This window comes from Papilio xuthus, unplaced genomic scaffold (genome assembly GCF_000836235.2).
Source record: "Papilio xuthus unplaced genomic scaffold, Pxut_1.1 DF827789.1, whole genome shotgun sequence".
NCBI lineage: Eukaryota > Metazoa > Arthropoda > Insecta > Lepidoptera > Papilionidae > Papilio > Papilio xuthus.
The window spans coordinates 240,688-264,368 of record NW_013530860.1 but is presented as its reverse complement, the minus strand read 5'-3'; the positions used below and the strand labels follow the sequence as shown (position 1 = coordinate 264,368).

The 23,681-nt window shown below is 37.2% G+C and overlaps 2 protein-coding genes across 4 annotated transcripts; one reads left to right on the top strand and one right to left on the bottom strand.

The window, feature by feature from the left end:
- The first annotated feature begins 1,905 nt into the window (after positions 1–1,905).
- On the top strand, positions 1,906–4,006 carry LOC106115488 (dnaJ homolog subfamily C member 28). 2 transcript variants are annotated; one of them, XM_013308895.1, is made up of 4 exons: positions 1,906–2,063; positions 2,416–2,634; positions 2,846–3,196; positions 3,507–4,006. In XM_013308895.1, the coding sequence occupies exons 1-4, from the start codon at positions 1,965–1,967 to the stop codon at positions 3,972–3,974; spliced, it is 1,137 nt and encodes a 378-aa protein (XP_013164349.1). In that variant the 5' UTR covers positions 1,906–1,964; the 3' UTR covers positions 3,975–4,006. The 2 variants fall into 2 exon arrangements, with proteins under 2 accessions (XP_013164349.1, XP_013164350.1); XM_013308896.1 differs by lacking the exon at positions 1,906–2,063 and adding an exon at positions 2,161–2,208.
- Positions 4,007–5,093: 1,087 nt separating this feature from the next.
- Gart (trifunctional purine biosynthetic protein adenosine-3 Gart) lies at positions 5,094–23,062 on the bottom strand. Of its 2 annotated transcripts, none has more exons than XM_013308874.1 (24): positions 22,630–23,062; positions 21,381–21,628; positions 20,866–21,046; positions 19,975–20,188; positions 16,119–16,249; positions 15,767–15,890; positions 15,310–15,532; positions 14,137–14,353; positions 13,630–13,828; positions 12,709–12,916; positions 12,265–12,512; positions 11,706–11,855; positions 11,083–11,245; positions 10,805–10,889; positions 10,216–10,462; positions 9,724–9,839; positions 9,169–9,304; positions 8,750–8,928; positions 8,115–8,225; positions 7,768–7,911; positions 7,211–7,372; positions 6,523–6,656; positions 5,971–6,094; positions 5,094–5,372 (listed from the first exon to the last, which is right to left on the bottom strand). In XM_013308874.1, the coding sequence occupies exons 1-24, from the start codon at positions 22,798–22,800 to the stop codon at positions 5,187–5,189; spliced, it is 4,101 nt and encodes a 1,366-aa protein (XP_013164328.1). In that variant the 5' UTR covers positions 22,801–23,062; the 3' UTR covers positions 5,094–5,186. The 2 variants fall into 2 exon arrangements, with proteins under 2 accessions (XP_013164328.1, XP_013164329.1); XM_013308875.1 differs by having other exon boundaries at positions 11,083–11,242.
- Positions 23,063–23,681: the final 619 nt, after the last annotated feature.

The window sequence follows — 23,681 nt, the reverse complement described above, 5'->3', positions numbered from 1 at the left end:
GTTTTTTTTTAAACAGAAGTCTGCGGGTGCGGGCTGTAATTCTCCTTAGAGACAGAAAGTTCTCCATCGTAAAATTGGATTCATATTTTTTCTCAGCTTCATTACGTAATCGGATACTTTCTGAACATTCAGAGTCCCACCATGGGGGTGAACCAATTATCTTTCGGGCTGAGTTTTTCATAGGAATGCTATTGTCAGCTGCCTTTAAAAGAATAGACACGTAGTCATTATACAATGCTAGAAAGTTATAAGGAGTAACCTCTGGAAGAGAGGTAATTTCTTTATTAATAATGTCGGAATACATGTTCCAATTTGCTTTAGATGTCCGATATTTTTGAAGGGGATTAAAAGGTATGCTTGGGATAGAAGCTTGAAGAATAGAGACCAAAATGGGGAAATGGTCACTTCCATATGTGTGATGAAGAACAGACCAGTCTAAGTTGGGTGCCAGTGAAGGGGATGCTAAAGAAAGATCAGGTACGCTAATATTCTGCAATGGGGATACTCTGCGTGTAGGTGTACCATCATTCAAGACACAGAGGCCAACATCATCCATCAGATCTATCAGAAATTATGAATAAGGATCATTGTAGTGGGACCCCCACATAGTATGATGGCAATTGAAGTCGCCTAACATGATTAAGGGGCTTGGGATTTACGATAGAATGGACTGAAGTTCAGAAATAAGGTTTGGATTAGGGTGTGGGATATAAATGGAAACGATGGACAAATTTAACAATTTGGCAGCTACTATATTTAAACCAGAATTATGAGGAGGGATGTTAATCTGAGAAAAAGTTATAGATCTGTGTATCAGGAGGGCACTACCTGCCCTACCATCATTTCTGTCGTCCCGAAGACAGGAGAAGCCTGGGACCCTGAAGTGGGAACCTGGACTAAGCCACGTCTCCGAGACTGCAAAAACAATAGGTTGATACTGATCTATGAGTTGACTAATTTCAAATTTTTTGAGGCGGATACTTCTACAGTTCCATTGGAGAATTTGGGGGTTGAATTTGCTGAGGGTTTTTAGCGAGGAGAGCAATAAGTTGTTCAGCTAGAACAGAGACATTGGACGGTAAAGGAGAATCTGATAATTTTGAAAACATGTTAATTAAAGAGCAGAGGAGTAATTAAACTAAGTTGTCATTAGGAGTAGGGATAGGGCAAGGGTCGGAGGGAGAAGTAAAAGCACAGCCATTGGGTTGACAAGATGTGGGGGTTTGTACAATAGAGTTATGCGAGGCAAAATCATAAGATTTAGTCAACGCAGGTTTAGGTCGAGGGGGAAGGAACAAAGTTTTGGTGTAAGAAGTAGAGGCAGGACGGGGCAAGGAACTAACTGTAGGATAAGACACATTCTGGGTAGGGGCTGTCGGGGATGCTGCAATGTCTGCATACAAAGTTCTGACATGAGGAAATCTTTTAGATGCCTCCATATATGACAAATTTTCTTCTGACATCAGAATTTTGATGGATTTTTGTCTGGAGTGTTCGGGGCATTTGGGATCTGTAGCAACATGTCTACCGCCGTGGCACAGAAAACAGGAAGATAAAGAATCTGAAATGTTACAGGAGTCTCCAGAATGGGGTTGAGCACATCGGAAGCAACGAGGTTTGGACCTACACTGCTTGGCAATATGCCCAAATCTGCAACAGTTTCGACATTGGATTGTGGGTAGATGATACACTGAGACTGGGAGGGATACATTAAAACAGAAGATCTTTTCCGGAAGGCATTGGCCAGTAAAAGNNGCGTCGTACCGTTGAAAAGAATCGTATCATCCCCGACCAATGGCAAGAGCATACCAATGATGCCACCTCTTTTGTAGATAAAATCCTACCGTTCTGCCACCCGTACGGTGTTACCATCTAATATTATTGATATTGACAATTAAACGAAGATAGTACATAGAGTTGTACAGTGACATGGTTATTTTAGCAATCTGAGACGCAGTGTAACAATGAATAAAACGTTGTTTTACAGCTGCTGCCTAAAAAAAACTTCACTTTATTACTGTCCTCGACGAAGAATTGAAATCATTTCTAGACAAAGTATTGAAGTAAGCCATTCATTGTTTTTAAACGAATTTGAAATGTACATTAGACAATGAAAGTAAAAACTTTCTGGGCCTAATTTTAGTCCTCTTCCTAGAAAATGAGATTCACGATAGGAAGGTGGATTTTGCGGAGGGCTTATAGGAAATGGTAATATTCTCTTTTTGTGCCTTCTCTGTTCATGGGCTGCGTTCATTTAACTATTTTGGGGAACAGGCTGCTGGCTCTTTTGCCACCATTTACTATGAAAAAACTAAAGTTGCTGTACTCCCTTCCTAATATAGGAGTAAAGGTAGCCATTCTAATTGGTGTAATTATTTGACATTTTAAAATAATTATTAAAAACTTTGCTTTTAGGAGAGTTATAAAGTACTCAACTTACCTGTTAATTCAAAACAAGAGGATGTTCGTGATGCTTTTCTCAAGTTAGCTAAGAAGTATCATCCAGACTCAGGATCTCCAGATGCAAATATTGAGAAGTTTGTTGCTATAGAGAATGCTTTCAGATTGCTGTCAAAACATAACACTGGTGTCAGCAATAGCAAGGAAGTGGAGAAGATTGTGCATGATGTCAAAGTATGTCATTTTTATTTACACATAGTTCAGGAAGTCCTAAACAAATTTTGCACATCCATTAGCTATTCTTATTATTTTCAAATTATATAGAGATTATAAGACACTTTTAATCTACATACAATGTATAAAGTTAAACCACAAAGATAATTTAGATATCTTATTTCATGAATTGTTTAGATTCCACCTCGCTGAATTGCATTAAAATTTTCAGCACACAGCACCTCAACACCGTCAATACCTAAGCTTTGAAGGTGTAGGTTACGGAACTCCCTTCCAAAGGCAGAAGCAGTGGCAACAAGCTAGAGCACAAAAAGCTGCTGCCAACGTAATGGAGCATCGTATCTCTAAGGCCGTAGCTTCTGATAAGGCTCTACTAAAAAAAGAGAGCTATAGCAAGAAACATGATATAAAAACTAAATATGGTTTTGATAGATTAGTTGAGGATTTAATACAGGAATCAATATCAAAAGGCGAGTTTGAAAATTTAAGCGGCAAGGGCAAACCATTGAAAGATCAGAATACAAACCCATATGTTGATTTTACTACTCATAAATTAAATGAGGTAAGTATTTATGGATTTTACCAAAGTTAAAAATATCATGACTGCTTGTTCAACCACGAGACACCCACTTCTGGGCATAGGCCTCTTCCAATCCTTGGCATCTAGGATACTCCTTAACATAGACTAGATCATCAGTTCATCTTGTGTCATCATGACTTTATTTGCTTGAGAAATATAACTGCCATTTAGATCCACTGACAAAATTAAGTAAATGAAAACATCCTTTATGTTATAATTTTTGGATCAATTTGTAATTCTTTTATGGTTAGGGGCTTGTATAACTACATGTAATTCTTTGTATCTTTTAAAGGTGTTAATAAATAATGGCTTTACACCGGAATGGATAACAATGAGGAAAGAAATAGATCAAGATATTGAGGCATTAAAGGAGGAAATAAGCAGAGATAGAATGTACTTAGGTCCGTATCCGTTGAGTGACGATGACAGAATTAAATGGGAGAAAATATATAAAAGTAATAAAGATTTAGCTGATTCTATTAATATAAAAATCAATACATACAATCTGATAGTTCCGATGATGAACAAACAGAAGTTTCATGTTGAATTTGATAAAATTTGTGATGATATTTTGAAGCATGGTGAACATTCTGTTATCAATAAGCAAATTAAAGAGCAGATTGTTATAAAGGAACCAGCCAATGACAGCGGAGATATAATAGGCATTTTATTTAATTCCTTAGGTGAATTGTTAACGTTTAATAAAGAAAAAAGTAATATGTCAATTAACTGGAGTTTTACGAGTAAGAGATTTTATTAACTTAAATTATTTGAAACAAAGGTTACCTTAAAAATCTGTGATATAATTTAAATTGTTTAATAAATAAAACAAAATCAATTTTATATTTTTTATTTAAACATTCTCTAAAATTACTAAAAATGTCTAGAATATATTAACACATTAAATCTACTTAACATATCTGTTGAATTCGAGTTCATTTAGTTAGTCTATGGTTTGAGAAAAATCGTGTAAATTAAAATGTAAATTGTTATTTTATCATAAATTTTAAATCTCAAATAATAACGTACATTAGCTTTGTGAATTCAAATCTTTTTGAAAAACATATGGAATGTAGTAAAAATAGCACTTTGAAATATCACGTTTATGGAAGACATAGTTTAACACTTTCAATGCCACTACGAATTTCTAATATTAAAGTAAACTCGCAACTAGAAAATATCAGAATAATCACGGAACATGCAAAAATATATATTTAATATTTGTGTATATTCAAAATTAGGAACATTGTAACATTATTACTAATAATAGTAAGGCACAGAGGGAAGGCACAATTGTTTTAACCATATTAATTCAACAGAACCTTTTTTTTTCTAGAAAAAAAAAAACTTATTGACTTATTTTATCTATGGTTATCTATAATTTTTTGTTGAGCAAGAACCAGATTTAGAATTAAGCTAATTAAACATTATTTGTTTGTAAATAATTATTTAAATTTCAAATATTGTAAATCATAAACCAAGTAATATTTAATTTAGATAAATAGATAATTTCTTTATTTGCCATTTACTACTGCGTTATTTATTTCCTAGTCTTAAATGCTGAAATGTGTATGCAAATTTTTCTCACCTTCAAATTACATTTACTTCTATATTTTCGTATGATCCTAATTTATATGGACACGTATAAATTCTTTGAGTTAATTTTTTGTATTTATAAAACCTTATTTCCACTAGCGACTAGTCGCACGATTTTTTTATATGACCAAAATATGTACAGTGGGCTTCGCTTGCAGTGTTCCATTTTAAAAACGACGTACATTGAAAATATGTCACAGGAAACCGAAAGTTTTTTATTTGATTAAAACATCAATAGCACCCTTATTATATTTTTTTCGGGACAAGTCGTACTTTAAATTCGTTGTGAAATGGAAGACATGTTCTTTGTAACTGGTGCACTGTAGCCGAAGGTGACTGTACCATTGGTGTAGTGCGACTAGTCGCTAAGTGGTGTCTAAGAGTGGAACAGTACTTCTCCTTCTGAGCTGAGTCGCACGCGACCGGTCGCGAGTAGTCGCAGCGCGCGCGGATAAGCGCGATGCTCGGCCTGGTGGATGCGCTCCGTGAGGCTCTCCTCAGTGTCGTCTTTGAGTACGGGCACACGCTCCTGTGTTATTATAGGACCTGTGTCAACACCAGCCTGAAAAAAATTGCCAATAATAACTTAGCTTTTAAGGTTTTTTTTTTTATTTTAATTTTTTTTAATGAGAGAAATGAAAAAATATTTTATATTAACTCCACAAATCTGTGGTTTCAATCAGCTCATTATACGTCCCCACTGAGGGGATCGGAATCTAACCTAAGTTAGGGGTGACTAGGTCACAGTCGTCGTAGTTATATAAGAGTGTCGGTGGCTCAGGGGTTTAAGCAAGTGACTTGCAATCTGCAGGTCCTGAATTCGAATCCCGCCATTTACCAATGTGTTCTTCGATTTACATATGTACATTTTTTGACGTTCTTACGGTGAAGGAAAACATTGTGATGCAACCTGCACATATCTGAGAAGAAATTCAAAAATATGTATGAACTCAACCAACCCACACTGGGCCAGCATGGTTGACTATGGCCTTGTCACCCCTAACAAAGCGTAGGCTCCGAGCCCCTCGGTGGGGACATATAGTGAGCTGATGATGATGGGGTCATAGTCAACTCAACTAGTTAGTCAATGAAAAAGACAGCAATGGAATTTTTCTTCTTTTTTTTGTTAGTTTAATAGTGGTTCGCGTGTATGTACGTACATCAACAAAGTGCACAGTACAGCCGGAGGTGAGGTCCCCGGCGGCGAGGCACTGTCGCGCCGCGTGCAGCCCGGGGTGACGCGGCAACAACGACGGGTGGATGTTCACCAGCCGACCCTTCCATCTGCATCACACGAAATATCATCATGCAACACTTTAAATACAACTCATGCTAAATTATTAACATTTCACTCAGTCTTTTATCTATAAAAATAAATTTAGTTACAATATTTAGAAAATATAGTAGATTTTCAGAGCTATGACGTCATAACATGGCATTATTCAATTTTGTATTTGAAACAATGAACAATTGCATTCAAAAAGATTTAAGTACTAAAAAATATTGAGTATTAAGATTCGCGTATAAATATTTAAACTAGCTGTTGCCCGCGACTCCGTCCGCGCGATATTTAATAAAAAAAATTAGTAGCCTACGTGATCTTCCAGAAAGTTCTACATCTATCATTTTGGAGATACCTTCTAACAAAGATCCATCCATCAATACATCCAAACATTAACATTAATAATATTAGTAAGATGTGTGATACAGACTTGTGAACAAAGTCAGGGGACAGTATGCGCATGTATCCAGCGAGACAGACGAGGTCGATGCGATGTGCCTCCAGCGCAGCTGACACCGCGCGGTCAAACTCCTCGCGTGAACTGTACTCCTTGTGATTGAATACCTACAATAAATATAATAGAAAATCATAAAACACTAGCTGTGCCCGCGACTTCGTCCACGTTAAATACTGTCTTTGGTCTGCGAGGTACTGGACAGTACTTGGACATTGCAACATTACTTTGTTTTTCTAAAAAAAAAACGTATCCTAAGTTGCTTTTTATAACATTAGCTGCCAATAAAAGTCCTGTCAAAACGGTCCAGCCATTTCAGAGATTTTAGCCGGAACGGACAGACAGACAAAAATTGTAAAATATGTTATATTGATGTATGTACAGTATATATCTTCATATACATGTTGTAAAATACGGTTATTTTAATATTACAAACAGACACTACAATTTTATTTATATGTACAGATGTATTAATTATAGCAAGGCATATTACGATATATTTTCTATACAAATATTCAAAGGACCGCACCCGCGGTTATAATATATATTTCTATGACGTCACCAACTTATAACAAAACAGAACGGCAGAAGAACAAACAAAAATTAAATATAAGCTAAAATTGTCGTTTTATTAAAAAACAATGAAGCACTTCATCATCCATACCAGTGCAGGTATTCCCGCAGCTTCAGCTCGCTTGAGCGCGTACACATCAGGCTTGTTGGAGATGACGAGCGCGATGTCCGCGCACATGCAGTGAGCGGGCTCGCGTGACGCCTCCACCAGCGCCTGCAGGTTGCTGCCGCTGCCCGACACCAGCACCGCCACCTGCAATACATGTTACACATCAATGGCGAAAAAAAATTCTACCTTTCTTTACTGTAGATGTCACCAGGATTAGGATTAGAAGTAGTAATAGATATATACAAAAAAAACACTATTTTATATACAAACAAAATTCTTAGGACTGTAGTCAAATTTCACTCAAAAAATAATTTAAAAAAAATATTATTTTATGTTATTTATGTTTAAAAAAGAAAAGGAATACATTATTATAGTTTTTTTAATTGCTAGAACGGTGTGTCGTTTCCAGATTCCATTAAACAAATATAAAATATTTACGTAGAATCTAGAGAGGTGTGTCAGCAGGCCAAATGGGGGTGTCTTGTTCCGTGGTCTGTCTACCCCTTTGGGTAACGGGCGTAATGGTAGTGATAACGTACCCGTTTGTTATTAAGCAGCGGCATTCGTCGCGTGAAGTCCAGCGCAGAGGCGAAGTTGTCAACTAGAACACGCGCGCCACCTGCCGGCCTAGCTTGGATAGATCCGATCACCATCGCACCGAATGAACGCGTTATGTTCATCACCTGCACACATCATCACATTACATCACCTTTCCTATAAATAGAACTGATGAAATATTTTAAAAAATATATTAAATCAACTGGATATAATATTGTAATGATAATATAACAGGCGCATCAAAAGTCTGTCTTCAATATTTATTGCTATCTCATTCCCTCTAATAGAGAATTCTCATAAAAAGAGTGAGACAGATTATTATACTCACATCCGCCTGGTCTTCAGGTGAGACGATGAGCACCATGCCGATGCCGCAATTGAATGTCCGCAACATCTCTTCATCCTTCACTGATCCTGTATCCGCTATCCATGCGAACACCTGCATATATTAATAATTGGACAAGATTAATTAAAAAATAAATTAAATATAAGATTAGAATTTCGTACATAGTAAACGAAACAATGGTAAAAAAAAGGTTTGTTGCAAAAGAACGCTTCTTTTTGCAATTATATTTGCACGGTACTGCGATTTGTTTGCCAGTTTTTGAGTTGGCAGACTAAAATTTCCGCAATAGCGTCGGTGGCTTAGAAGTTTCAACACTTTACTGTGCAGGTCGTGAGTTCGAATCCCGTCATGTACCAATGTCTCAATTTACATATGTACATTTATCCGACGTTCTTACGGTGAAGGAAAACATCATGATGCTTAACACATATCTGCGAAGAAATTCAAAGATATGTGTGAAGTCAACACGCACTGGACCAGCGTTGACTATGGACTTGTCACCTAACTACCGGTTCCAAGGTTCCGAGCGCCTCAGTGGGAACGTATAGTGAGCTGATGCATTAATCATATCTTCGAATCATCAATCTTATAGTTCAAGTTATACTGGTTGTTTATACCGGGTGCACGTGCCACCAGTGCGCGTTGAGCCTGGCGCGCACGGAGTCGGGCACGACGCGCGGCAGGTTGTCCAGCAGTCCACCGCCGGTGATGTGTGCCACCGCCTTCACCGCGCCACGCTGCAGTGCCGGTAGTACACTCTCAACGTAGATACGGGTCGGTTTTATCAGCTCCTCGCCTATAATATACGTTTTTTTTTATTATATTACCTATGCTCTGTCTCCCTTTGTCTCTCTCTTCAGCTCTCTTCACTACGACAATATTAGACTTATTCCGATAGTATTGCGGCAACACCGGCCCTGGTGTTGCCAGTTCGTTTTATATTTTTATGTAATATTTTGTCACTTAGTCCCATTTTTTTCAACTTTTTTTTATTATTAATTACTTTCAGTTTTAAATAATATCATGAAGTTGTTACCGAGTGTGAGTCCCTCTTTGCTGAATGGCGCCTTGTCCTCCAGCGTGAGTCCGGCCTTCTTCATCAGCTTGTGTATCAGACTGAAGCCGTTGCTGTGCACGCCGTTAGATGGCAGACCTATTATTATGTCGCCTACCTGTTTCACGAAAATTATCAAAAATTTAAACTAGATGGCGCTATTAATTATTTTTAATGTTGAAATTTTTAGGTATTTAATTTCGATGATGATGTTAGTCAAAATGACATCAGAAAATAATAAAACCAGGACGTGAACGAAAAATATCCAGTATTAAAATACTAAATTAATAAAATTAATATCAAGTTATGCAAATTTTACTTCACTGTTATGGCAACATTCATAATAGTGGCTGGATTTTTTCCAGTGGGCCTAACATGAATATTTGCGTCAAGTCTTATCGTATCGTCGTCAATAATGTGAAATTCAGTATGAAATTTTTATGTTCTTTACGTCCGTTAAGTTGCACAAATGTCACAAATATTCGTGCTAGGATCACTGATGTGATGTCTTGGTGTTAATCGATGACGTCACAGTACCGTGATATCATTAATCTTGGGCAGTATATGTGAGCGCTCGACGACGCCGAGCGCGAAGCCTGCGATGTCATAAACTCCCGGCGGGTACATGCCCGGCATCTCCGCTGTCTCTCCACCTGCATACAATTTACTTTTAGATTCTGAAGAAATATTTGAAATCGACCAATCTAATTAAAAAAATGTTTGTCAACTAAATTATAAAACAACATATAATCATGCCTATAATTCAGAGGGGTAGGCAGATACCACGGCTCCATTTATTCAAATATTGTGGTCCTGACCTAAACCTTTCTCACTTCTACACACATAGATCTACGCACCTCGGTTTTGGGTGGTCTTAATACCGTCCATCTTGATAATTTCGTAAATTATAAAAAGCCATCGAACCAAAAAACCGTTCATAGGGTGAATGATACAATTTTAGTCCACCCAAAAAAAATCAACTAAAAACTTAATATAAAATATTGATTATTGTATTGTGTCGTTGTATACCTATGAGAGCAGCATTAGCTTGCCGACAGCCATCAGCGATGCCGGCCACCACACGCCTGGCTACATTCACGTCCAGTGCACCACACGCAAAGTAATCCAGGAATGTGAGCGGCCGCGCACCATTGCACAGGATATCGTTCAGACACATCGCGACTAGGTCTAGACCGATTGTGTCGTGTCTGTTAGCGCGCTGTGCAACTTGCAGTTTTGTGCCTACGCCGTCAGCGGCCACCACTAGTACTGGGTCCTGGAAGGTAAAGTTTACAGTAGAAAAGTAACTATATCTTCTTCTTCTTTCTCAGCCGTAAGTCGCCCACTGCTGGGCATAGGCCTCCCCCAAAGATCGCCACGATGACCGGTCCTGTGCTACCTGCATCCAGGTCGCACAGGATTGTACAGTAATTAAATATTATTCAGTCAATAAGGTAGTTTGAATGTTTATTTAGTTTAAATCTACACTTAGCGGCTGATAACCACTAAACAATTTAGACTGAAGCCCTTAGTATTTTAAAATCATTTGCTAGAAATAGATATAAAATAATTTAAGATAGACCAATATTGTTGCTTACCATAATGAATGAAAATTTACCTTATATTCATGTTCAATGGCCTTTAACTGGAAGCAGCCACCGAATCCCCCGAGCCCGCCTATCACTCCAGAACGAGTCGTTGATCTGCAATAACAAAGACAGGGGTAAATTGGATGTTGAATTTAATATCATTCTTTAGTAGGTATATCCATTTTTAAAAATGGTCACAATATTTAAGACTTCTCACCGGCCCATAACAGTTCGCCCCTCTTTCCCCCTATACCTGTGACATGATAAGGGGAAATTTCCCATTTCTACAAGTTCCATTCTCTGTTACCTTGCGAGTGGCTTGATGAGCGAGACGAGAGAGTCTCCAGCCTCAATGTCGACACCGCTGTCCTTGTATGAGAGAGCTTTCTGCAGCGGCGGTGTACCGGAGTATGGCGCACGCAGCGGCTCCATCGCCTGCTGGAACTTCTCCACCACAACTTGGTGTCCTCCTGTCATAGGCAAACCTTAAATATCTCATACGTAATCATTTACTTTTAAAATATCTTATCAGCTCGGAATATTGAACGAGTCGCTGTGTAGACCACGATTTTTGGGGGTAAAGAAGGTAATCACAAATTTTGTAAAGCGGTATACGTCTTCTCAAATATCTGGGTTGCTCAAGGTAACATAGGTTGACGTTGAGCAGCTGAGATATTTGAGAAGACATATATCTAATGGCCAAAAAAGGTAAAAATATTTTTTTAAACTAGGCTTAATTTATTGTATAAATAAGTAAAAAAAAAGTTAATCTGAATATTTTACCTAAGTTAATTTAATTCAAGTAACTTACACAGTGTAACTGAATTACATACTAAAATAGCTCCTTAATAATCTGATATTTCTACATTTTCTAAGTGAGTAATGCAAATAATAAGACTAATATTTGTTCGTCTTCATAACATCAATTACCTTCTTTGCCCATAGCTTCCACCACACCGATGACATCTATGGGATCCTCCACCATGGCCAGCAACTCATCCACGTGGTCAGGTTCCACAATGATCACCATACCAACGCCGCAGTTGAATGTGCGCAGCATTTCGAAGTCTGACACCATACCTATTGAATACAATGAATTTCTATAATTTCATAAAGATGTACAACAATCGTAGCAATGGGTACCAGCAGCAGCCGCCTTCTGTCAAAGTTCATAATAGTTCTGTCATGAAATATATAAAACCTTTTTAGACACAGAAAATGCCATAAAAGAAAAAAATACAGGCCGCACTTTTTTTGACAGACGAGGTATTTTGTGCCATTTGGTTACCGCCATTTTGACGCTGATGATTCTAACTAATAATAGGGATAGAATTAACTGTCAGTAACATCAAGAAACTAAAAAAAACTGTTATTTCCAAGGAAATCACGTATCCATTTATCAGGAGTCAACGCTATTGATCATCGACACATGTAGAGCAAAAAGCAGTTTGTTTTCCGAATTTGGAAAACAATTTCTTGTCCGTCTTACCTTTAGCCTGCAGCCAACCGAATATAGGCTTTATTCTGAACTTGGTAGCGTCCAGTTTAACTTTGACATTAGGTGGCAGTATGCGCGGAATGTTCTCGAGCAGTCCGCCGCCGGTGATGTGCGCCAGCCCCTTGATGAGACCTCGCTTGATGGCCGGCAGTAATGTCTTCACGTAAATAGCTGTCGGTTCCAGAAATTCTTCTCCGAATGTCTTGTTTGATGTTGAAAATGGAGCCTTTTCATGGTAACTGAAGAAAAAAAAAATTAAAAATCTTAATAAGTAACCTATGTATTCTTCCAGGTTGCTCTATGCCAAGTTTCTGTGAGATCCATGCAGCCGTTTTGGAGATACCTTCAACGAAACATCCATCCATCTAAACATTCGCATTTATAATATTAGTAAGATTGGCTTCCGCCCTACTAAGCTATCTAGAAATATATTACCTGTGTCCTGAATCGCTGAGGATCCTATGCACGAGGCTGTATCCATTGCTGTGAGGTCCAGAGGAGGGCAGGCCGAGGACGACGTCTCCAGGTCGCATGGCGTCAGCTCGAGGCAGCTGCTCCCCCGCGTCCACCACACCCACAGCGAATCCCGCCAGGTCATACTTACCCACCTCGTACATGGTCGGCATCTCCGCTGTCTCCCCACCTGGTACCAACATTTGTATGACCTTGTATAAATCGCCTGGTAAAATCTTTCTCACGAATAAATCACAGCGGCATTAAAAGTGTTACTCTGAGACTGATCTTTTTACCTTAATATTGTTTCATAACTAGCGGACGTCCGCGAATTCGTCTGAGCAAAATGGAAAAAGTAGCTTATAGGCAAAATATAATACCTAAACACATCAACTACCTTCCTGTGAAAGTGTCGTCAAAATCCAGTCAGCCGTTACGGCGATGACCCGATACAATCAAAAATTAAGAAAAAAATAGTTTGCCGTTATAAGTATAAATATATCACGTACATGAAATGTAACTTTTTCCATTACATACAGACAATCCAGTTTTATTTACTATATTTATGCATATATTTATCATATTCTTAATATATTACATTTCATATAAAAAATATACTATATTAAAAATAGAGCACCACCGGCTGCGGATTCCCATGACTTAAACAACCAGTGGTGAGGGCTGCAGAGACAGGAACCTTTTCACGATGCGTGCGGTTTCTAGGATAACTGCCTTTTGTATTGGGCCCTTAATCCAACTGTGTAGCGAGAGCTTCTTGAGATGTTGGTCGAAACTCTTCGCTATCTTATTTACTATATCTATTTTTAATTAAGATTAGTAAGTGTTCTAAAAAAGTAGTAGTACTATTACTTCTGTTTCTAGAAGACTATTCATTTGACTAACCTAACAATGCGCACCCCGACATGATGCAAGCATCAGCGATGCCCTTGACAATAGTGGTAGCGACGTGGACCTGCAGTCTGCCGCACGCCATGTAGTCCAAAAACGCGAAGGGCTCTGCGCCCGCGCATAATATGTCGTTCACACACATCGCCACCAGATCCTGACCGAGAGAGTCGAACTTCTCCATCGTTTGAGCCACCTAAAGACAGATCATGACACTGTAAGTATAAAAATGTCAACGTATTTAAGAAACTCTTGTTTAAATTGCCCATAAAACTCCTTTTCCACTGACAGACTAAAATAGAAACTCTCTTTGTATTTAAACGGATTGTAATTATGGTTTTTCCAAGTAGAAGCCAGGGTATGCAATTCGCATGGAGCTAATCTTAGTGGAAAAGAACTTTAAATTGTTCAAAAATAGAAAATCATTTGCTATAGAGATCGGTAAATACTTAGCTTAGACTTATAGCTTGATAATAATTTTTGATATGTAACTTTCGTGTGTACCTTCAACTTGGTGCCGACTCCGTCAGTCCCCTGCACGAGGACGGGGTCCTTGAGGCGCGGGTCCATGGCGGAGAGCTGGAAGAGGCCGCTGTAGCAGCCGAGGCGGCCGAGCACGCCGCGCCGGTGCGTCGCGGTCGCCAGCGGCTCGATCTGACGGACCAGTGTCGCCGCCGCGTCTATGTCTACTCCGCTCTCCAAGTACGACAGCCCGTTTAGTCTGACGAATAAAGTTTACTGTGGTAACGTGTCGTCAATAACCATACAATCTTATATATTAGTATAAATCTCGTTTATTTGATGTTAAGAATGGGCCTAATCGTTAAAAATCGGATTACTTAGATGCTGGATGTTTTCTTATAGTCTTTTTAATTTCACTCTCTTAAAACCTATCTAGTCTATCTATAAGTATCATTAACGGACTTCAATTTTATATTTGAATTAAATTTGATAATAAAATGAAAAATTCTTTTCTCCTGCACCTATTTCTTCTACAAAGTTGCTTCTTCGTATTTTGTAAAAGCCAATTTTTTTATCTCGTATTTCTTGGACATTTCTTTCTTAGAAACAAAGGAAGGGAACAAAAACAAAAAAAGGAATAAACCAAACATTTTATTTGGAAAGAAAAATGATAATTCAAGGAATGTTAAAAAAAATCGTGTTCAAAATTAACAATAATGTTTTACATTGCAACACGTTCACTGCTCAAGTGACATCGTACTGAAACAAATGGACACAACACAATCAAACGCGACAGAAATACTCACAAAAATATTGAGAGTTATAATAACAAAGACAAAAGTAGAGAGTAAGAAGGAAAAGGAGAAAGAGGATAAAAAGAAATAAGATCTATAAAAGAAGAAATGAAAAAGATAAAGAAGCAGATAGATATCAAGTAATAAATAGCAAGCAGACCCTAAGGTCTGTCGAGTCTATCTAAGGACGTAGATCCTTATTGGTAGTTTAAGAAAAGAATAAATAATATTAGGAAGACATTCTAGACAAGATTCCATTAAAAAAATTAGATATAGAAAACGAAATAGTGAAAATTGGCAGCAACATAGCTAAATATGAATACATAATTTTGCAAGCAGCATTTAAACAACTTATATTGGGTTTCTGATCAAGATGTTGGTCTCAGAAACCACCAATAAGGCAGTTATTAAGAGCACTTACTTGGAGAAGGCGCGATGTGCGATGTCTTTGCGGTAATGTGCACCGGGGAAGTCAATGGCCGCGGCCGCCGCGGTGGCAGCCGCAGCAGCAGCACGCAGCGCCGGCGCGCGCGCACCCACCAGCAGCACGCGCCCGCCCCACGTCACCAGCGACCCGTTAGCACCGCGCGCCACCCCGCTGTGGAACACCGCCAGACCGGCCTGCGACGATACTTGCGACAGACCTGGTACACGACAACAACATCGTCACGTCACTGCACCTAAAACATCATTTCCACTAGCAGTATAACAATCAAGACCGAGCTAGTGGTAATTTTACATACATTGTTTATAGAACAGTCACGCGACGTCGGAATTGCTAGGTCAGCTGTGCTAGTGGAAATAGAGACAAAACAGTCCAATTGTTTGTCACTACTATCTCGCAGAGACGACTAAGCCTCCTGGAAGACAAAACTCACCACTAATAACGCAGCCTTTGGTAGAAGTTTCTGGATATCCTTTGGAAGCGATAACGACTCCTACGGCACTCATCTTTGTATTCCAAGCCACTTGATGTTGTTTCAAATTGCCATTCACACATGCCTACAAAAAATAATTAGAATTAATCATTTTGACAATAGCAATAGACATGATTTTGGAGAGTAATCTTTATTGTATACCTTAAAGTCAATTTCCACTAAAGAAACATTGGTACAAACAATATCACAGTTTTTTCAAGTAGAACGAAAGTAATGCAATATATTTTTACGAATATTTCGACAGTGGAAGCAAACCTTAATATGAACTAAACGGTATCTTTTCGCATATTACCTTCATGATGGTGTAAAGATCACTTTCTAGCAGCATCATGAGAACCTGGGTTTCAGGGTCACCGAATCTGCAGTTGAATTCCAAGGTCATGGGACCCGACTTGGTGATCATCATACCCGCGTATAAGACACCTATGGACAAATGACTATCTTATACAAACGAAAAAATACTAGAAACTTTTTAGAAGAATTATATTATGACCTTTTTCAACTAACACGACTAGCCACGTGACTGTTCGTTTGTACATTTATAGCACGAGAATTACTCCATACTACTCGGGTCAGAGAATAGGTCTCGCTGTTATGTACCTAATTTTTGGTTTCTGAGACCAACCATGTTTAAAACATACCGTCATCCCTCTCTCATAAAGCCGTGTAAGTTACACTATTTATAACTCAAGAACGGCTTTACCGATATGCCTGAAAATTAATGAGGAGGTAGCTTAGAGCCAGGAGACGGTCATAGCATACTATTTATTCAATTTTTTTGTTTTTGCCTTGAAGAGCTGCTTTTTATTTAACTTACTAATATTATAAATGCGAATGTTTAGATGGATTTGATGTGGATGGATGGATGGGTGGTCTACACAAATTAAGATTTTTTTATATATCCACACGGACGGAGCCGCGGGCGACTGCTAGATTAAGATAAAATAAAGATATTTTATGCGGGATTTGTCTTAGAAACCAACAATAATTTCATTATGTTTTCGTAAAATTCTTTGCATCACTTTGTCATGCCCGGAACGGGACATTGAACCTTGGCATTGGTTCATACGATCATCACTTGTTTTTCCATATTATCATTGCAGACGCAACTTTTTAGTCTATTGCTCACTCTGACCATGTTCCTACTGATATAATATAATTGATCCTTAACTATAAAGCAATTAGGTCTACTTTTCAATGGTTTTCATATTTATTGATGTTTACTTCAATTTATCTTATATCACCGTTTGTGGCATTGGTTATCAATAAATATTGAATAAATTTTCTCATCAAGTTTATTATATATGATTTCATGACGATGATTCGATGATTTTTTTTGATGTTTAGGGTGAGTAAAATAAAATAAAATACTAGGTTAGTTGGACAGAGTGCTTTGCCCAAGTAGTACGTTATTCTCTGCAAAATAGAAGCCACTAAACCCTCCTCTTCTTAGGTATTGGAGCAATAATGACCCCGATATCTATCATAAAGTCACCGTCAACTCATATACGTCCAAGGTAGAACTAAGGTAAGGTATGATAGGGCTGACATAATAAGGCTCAGTCTATACCGAGGGGCTGAAGTCTACCCTAAATAAGGGGGGATTAGTCTAGTCACTAGCGCATTGCGGATTGCTTGAACATATATAATTTCTTCTTAAATATATGCTAGGTTTAACATATATCTAAAACTAATAACCTATGCAAGGAAAATAGGCTCGTTGTATAACTACGAGATAAACAAGAGGTCAGAGTGTGATGACTCTGTACTGAGTATGACGTGGTTGTGATAATACCGGCTAATACTGCTCTATGCCTACCCATCTATTATCTTAATTAGTGCATAATAAAAGTTAAGAAATTATGGCTGTATGTTGATGCTTTTGTCTAGAGAACAAAAAGTTACCAATCTTTTTAAATAGATGGCGTTGATCCTAATAACGATATTGATTTTTTTATCTGTGGATCATTTTATTTATGAAAAGGTTTATATACTAATGAGTCTGTTATTTACTTAACATTAAAAAGTATTATTAGTAATTATCTTAAATTACAGATTTAATCGAATATAACATTACATAAACAAATGTTTAATTATAAGAGAAATTCAAGCAAAATTGTTACTACAGCGATAAGGTGCGTTTGATAGTTACAACCGGTTTAAACCGACCTAAGAAATAACTTAAAATGATTACCACACTTATCAAAAGCAAAAGAGAAAAAAACACACATTTTTTTTAATTCTACTACTAATATTTGCTACAAATTCAGGGGCTTTAGTCGCGGTTAGTTCCGTCACAAAATATGTTAAATCTGGTATAAAATAACGGCCCGATAAGGATCAAGTCCGAAATTTACAGGTCGCGGACGAAAGCGCAAAAGCGTGCCCGTGGCCTCGCCATGATGCGTAGGAGGAACCGAGAAGTTTAGTGGGTATGCTTTAATCCGGAAGAGAATCCCACATAACTACCGCGTCCCCCCCGGGGCGCGGAGTATGCATAAAGCATTCCCCTCTGAAAAAAAAGGATCAAGTCCGAAGATCAACTATGTCAAAATAAGTATGAGATTTTAGTGCACTTTACGCCCGATAGGCGCGCTGTTGCTTCGATACAAATTGCACTTGTCACAATTATTCGTGCTAGGCGCACTGATGTAAACAGCGCCTAGAGACATATGTCAACTGACATAAAGGGCACATCTATCAGTAATGTACAACTCGTGCCGATGGTACGTGCAAGGGTCAGAGGTGGAACGCACCGACTGCCCTCGCCAACGATAAACACCCTATATCATTTTATTATTTAATATATTTGCATCTGACCTGATAGATCTCAAAACGTTGTTTATAGCTACTCATAAATATATGACAAAGACTGTATTGAGACTCCAATCCCGTCCAGCTATCTACTGGTGCCCTGGGCGAGATTTCTAAAGCGTCCAGGGCGAGATTTTTATCGCGCTCTTTTTTTACCATGTCTTGGGGGGGATTAACAGGGTTATATAAGACTATGTAATTCGCAGATCTGTGTCGCCCTTTTTTTTCAGAGGGGAATGCTTTATGCATACTCTGCGCCCCGGGGGGGACGCGGTAGTTATGTGGGATTCTCCTCCATAGCGGAGGCATACCCACTAAACCCCTCTGTTCCTCCAACGCATCGGGACGGGACCACGGGCACGCTTTCGCTTTCGTCCGCGGCCCAGGTCTGTGTCGCCCTGCCCAGCGCCCTGGGCGGAGCCCCAACCTATCGTAATGCCGGAAACAATAATCTCCAAGTAAAGCATAGAATATTCTTGAAAATTTCTTAAGGTAATGACTAAAAATACATTATCGATTTAACCATTCTATTATCAGGAAATATATAAAAATTATAATAATGTAAACAAAGTTACATAATTTTGTCTATGATTTTTTTTCTGTTAAAAATAATCTTATACACAAAAACACGATACGACAAACATATTATTGAAATAAACATAAAAAAACAGAGCCCTAAAGGTTAGATATCTCTATAATAAACATACAAATACGAAAGAATCAATAAAATTACGTACAAATAAACAAGTATATAAATAAGACGTATGTTAGCAACACAACGCTAGGGTTGCGAATCAAACAGCTGACCTTTTGTTAGCCGGCTCAGATAATAAATAACGTAATAAGAGCTACAAAAATTAACAAACAACGGAATATTTTGCGATGCGATAACGAATTGCCAAATGACATTGCCGATGCATTTCGTGGTGAAAATATATAACTCCAAACTTTTTTTTAGTTATTTTTAATAAGTTTTATATTACATAAAAATTTAAATCATATAAATCTTTTTAACCGATTTTTGGCAATGCCATTTACTTTGAATAAAAAAATTTATTAAAAACGGCTTAACCTTAAAAAATCCCTTGTCTATTAAGCGGCTAATCGCGTCCCATTTAGTGACTTACCGTGGGATTCTGAGACTTAAAATCTCAGTTTAAAACATTTTGTTATCTCTGATCTGTCAAAGTTTTTCGTGTCAAAAACCCACGATTAATATTGAAAAAACATCGTAAGGGTCTCACTTTAACCAATTAACGTGTTTAAGTCCGGCAAATTGTCCTTTATCCAATCTACAACTATGTTCTTAATCAATACCGGGTCAAAATACTTACCAACATACTTGATGCCCTCAGCTTTGAGGCCATCAACTGCTCTTTGCAACACTTGATCCTGCACGTCTGCGAGCTGGTCCCTTGTGATAAGCGGGCAAGGGCAGTAAGCGCCCATGCCCCCCGTATTGGGCCCAGTGTCGCCCTCTCCCACGCGTTTGTGGTCCTGTGCTGGCGGCATCATCGATACCGTCTCACCATCTGTGAAAGCTAGCACCTGGAACAAGTTACATTTGAAATAATTTATTATTCAACCCCAACATCTTGATGTGGAGGTAAAAAATAATATCAGTATTGTAAAACACATATCGTGGGTTTCTAAGACCAAAAAACCCATTTAAAACATAGTGGTATCTCTGTTTTGTCACGGGTGACAGAAAGGCATAGAGGTCTCAGAAACCCATTGATAGATTATCAGTTGTCATGGCAACGTAAAAAAGTAATTAGCAGTAATTTCCAAAAATAGCTTTTTAATTCGTAATCTTATCCAGGACCCCAATGGCAGTGGCGACAAGCTATAGTTTGTTTGTTCGTCGTGACCCCCGGATAACGTTGCCCCAAGATACTCGTTGTGGCGTAAAAACATTGATAGTAAGACTGAGGTAAACGTAGTTAGTAATAACAATCAGATATTGTGACATGACGCAATATGTTTACCAGTAAAACATATGTTATATTGGACAATTATACATAAAGCGAATCTAAGATAGCATCTACTTCCATATCTAATTAAAGTGACATAATAAAAGCTACCATATTTAAAAAATATACTCAAATGTGATGAAAAATAGAACATAGAGTAGTCAAAATTAAACCAATATGGCTATTAAAAATAGTACCACTTTATACCCAAAAGCTGCAAGTAATACCACAAAATAAGGTAACATAACTTACGGAAACTTCATCTCCTTCTAGAAGTTCTTCAATCACAACTGTCTGACCTGCAGAGCCATACTTAGCATCTGTCAGTATCTCATCCACAGCTTGACAGGCTTCCTCTTTACTGGAGGCTACGACCACACCCTTGCCAGCTGCTAGGCCTGATGCCTTCACCACTAATGCTGGGTATGGAGCACTACAAGGAATAAATTATATGTAAGAATATATCTTCTTTGTGTCGGTTCTTCATGACAAACCAAATTCAAAATAATTAAGACTACATGATTTTTGTATCAGTTGAATTAAAAAAAATAAAAATATTATTAATCAGAAATACAAATAAATGTTATAAAAATTAATATACTGTTTAAACAAATCTTTAATTAATACAAAAATTAAAATGATGTCAAAAAAATTTGGGTGATCAAATTTGCCATAACCGATGCCAAATGGTATAAACAAACAAGTTTACATTTCAAATTACATTCAACATTTGTTTAACTAAAAAAAAGCTTGCTAAAATAACTTACGTCTTGATAAACTCCTTAGCTGCAGTAGCATCACTGAAAGACTGAAACCTTGCAGTTGGGATTTGGTACTTCATCATGAATTTCTTTGACCAGCTCTTATTGGCTTCAATCTCTGCGCCAGCTTTCTTCGGGCCAAAGCACTGTATGCCCAATGGCGCGAGAGCATCTACAATTCCATTGGCCAGTGGGTCTTCTGGACCAATGACAACCAAATCTATAGAGTTCTCTTTGCACCATTTTCCTATTGCCTGAGAAATAAGAATTGGATATTTTAAATATGAAAAAAAATAGATTGATTTTAAATTATTTATATTGCACTATATACTAGTCTGATAATTAAAAAATGCCTATTTAATAAGAAATTATCTTGTACTCCGTATTTCGTTCTTTTGTTGTGTCACTTAGTTCTTAATAAATAAATTACAGCCGAGGAAATTGCTGATCGAAATCTATTAGTTATGGTTTTTAAAAAAAATTGTAGTTTCTGAATTATAATAGAAAAAACAATATTCTCTTTAATAATACAAAATATAGATAAATAATTTCTCTCTACAGCAATGGTTTACAGATCCATTATTTTAAGATAAAAGTTCATAATCAACGAATTTGTACAAAAGCAGGTCAAAGGCTATCACAGTGATAGCTTTCATTAATTCATAGAAATAATAAATTGCTGCCAGTATCTAAATTTATAAATAATACGATTGAAATTGAGTAATTTAGTTTTACGATTTGTTAACAGTTGTAATGGAAAAGGTGAAAACTTTTCCTGGTTGCATGTGATGAATCGACCAGGCTTTAATTAACATGTGCTTCAAACTCTTAAGTATTTTATCTCAATAATATGTAAAATATATGAAATCCATGAAATATTATTCTCTTCAAAAATTACCATATTTCAAAGATATAATTTTCTTTGAGTAAAGGTGCCAAAGTTTATGAATAATTACAATAAAATAGTGCATTACAATAGTGTTGCAGACACAGCTTACCTGGTGAAGAGAGAAAGGGGTGTACCCTAATAACTAGTCTGTTAAATGCACTTTCCCTTAAAATCTCATTGGAAAAGGGTGGGAAGAGGATTAGAATTTGGACCTCCGTACACACATTCATCAGACAAAACGCGACTTCACTTCACTTTACCGTCGTGGTATTGCACCGGTCTACGGTGCCATTTGTGCAGTAGCTAATGCTGTTGCGGACTCTAATAATTTTGAATTATAACTTTAATTAATTGATTGAAACTTACTGCAAAGTCTTTGATGTCAATATCGAGATTCTCAACCTTGTTTACAGATGAAATGCCGACACTGCCGGGTGCACAGAAAATCTGTTTTACATAAGGAGAGTCCGCTAATTTCCAACAAAGTGCGTGTTCTCGTCCTCCACTTCCAATAACTAAAACTTTTGCTTCAGGCATGTTAAATACTTTTTGTAATAATTAAACACGTTGAATAGTTATAGTAACAGTAGTTAAAATGTTTCAATCACATAAACTTAAAATATATTTTTATATAAAAGTAATACTCATACAATATAAACTTAATAAACTAAATTAATAAAAATAAAGTTAAAAAAGTTCATAAAACTTTTAAATGCCACTTTAACTTTAATGTTTGATGTTTGTGCCATGTGTCACCCGAATACATTGGATTTTCGGTCTCAACTGCCACAGAGTAACAAACAAAAGGAGAATGATAACGATAATAAAGTTAACTGCTGACGCAACTTAGTAATTTTATTGATAACAGGCTTACGTGTAAAATACTATTTATGTGTATTTGTATAGAATTTTTTGTAACAAAAAGTTTTCTATCCCGTTCTTGAAAATAGGCCCGCAAAATCTAATGTACCTACAATTTGTTTCAGTATTTGGCTATGTTAAAAAAAAAAAACTATTGTTTTATCAATAGTAATATGGTTAATCTAAACTAGAATAACTTACACTATATTGCAAAAGGTAGCTTAGTTCAGAATTCTTCTAATCACAAAACATTATCAATATATAAAGATGCGCAACTTAGGCGCTAGAGGCTTTAAAAGTTTCCAAATTCATGAATATTTATTAAAATATCTCGAGAAGACTAATATATCAGTACACAGTGTACATATTTATTCATATTGAATCCATGATTTTTGTTTGTTAACACTACCTGTCTACCTACTGTCCTACCTTTTTGCGGAACAAACCTTTGTTATAAAACAATAGGGCGCTTGTAGTCATGAGTATTAAAATTATATACCTATTAATTAATTTACAAACTACCTTATAATTTTGAGTAATTTTATTACATTTGTTTG

What these genes read in the sequence shown, in the direction of transcription:
- LOC106115488 (XM_013308895.1), top strand. Translation starts at nt 1,965, where the DNA reads ATGAATAAAACGTTGTTTTACAGCTGCTGCCTAAAAAAAACTTCACTT. An exon ending in TTTCTAGACAAAGTATTGAA is followed by an intron (nt 2,064 to 2,415) that starts GTAAGCCATTCA and finishes CTTTGCTTTTAG; the next exon opens with GAGAGTTATAAAGTACTCAA. An exon ending in AGATTGTGCATGATGTCAAA is followed by an intron (nt 2,635 to 2,845) that starts GTATGTCATTTT and finishes TAAAATTTTCAG; the next exon opens with CACACAGCACCTCAACACCG.
- Gart (XM_013308874.1), bottom strand. Translation starts at nt 22,800, where the DNA reads ATGCCTGAAGCAAAAGTTTTAGTTATTGGAAGTGGAGGACGAGAACAC. An exon ending in CCATTGAACATGAATATAAG is followed by an intron (nt 10,463 to 10,804) that starts GTAAATTTTCAT and finishes TTTACCTTCCAG; the next exon opens with GACCCAGTACTAGTGGTGGC. An exon ending in GTACTGTGCACTTTGTTGAT is followed by an intron (nt 5,373 to 5,970) that starts GTACGTACATAC and finishes AATTTTTTTCAG; the next exon opens with GCTGGTGTTGACACAGGTCC.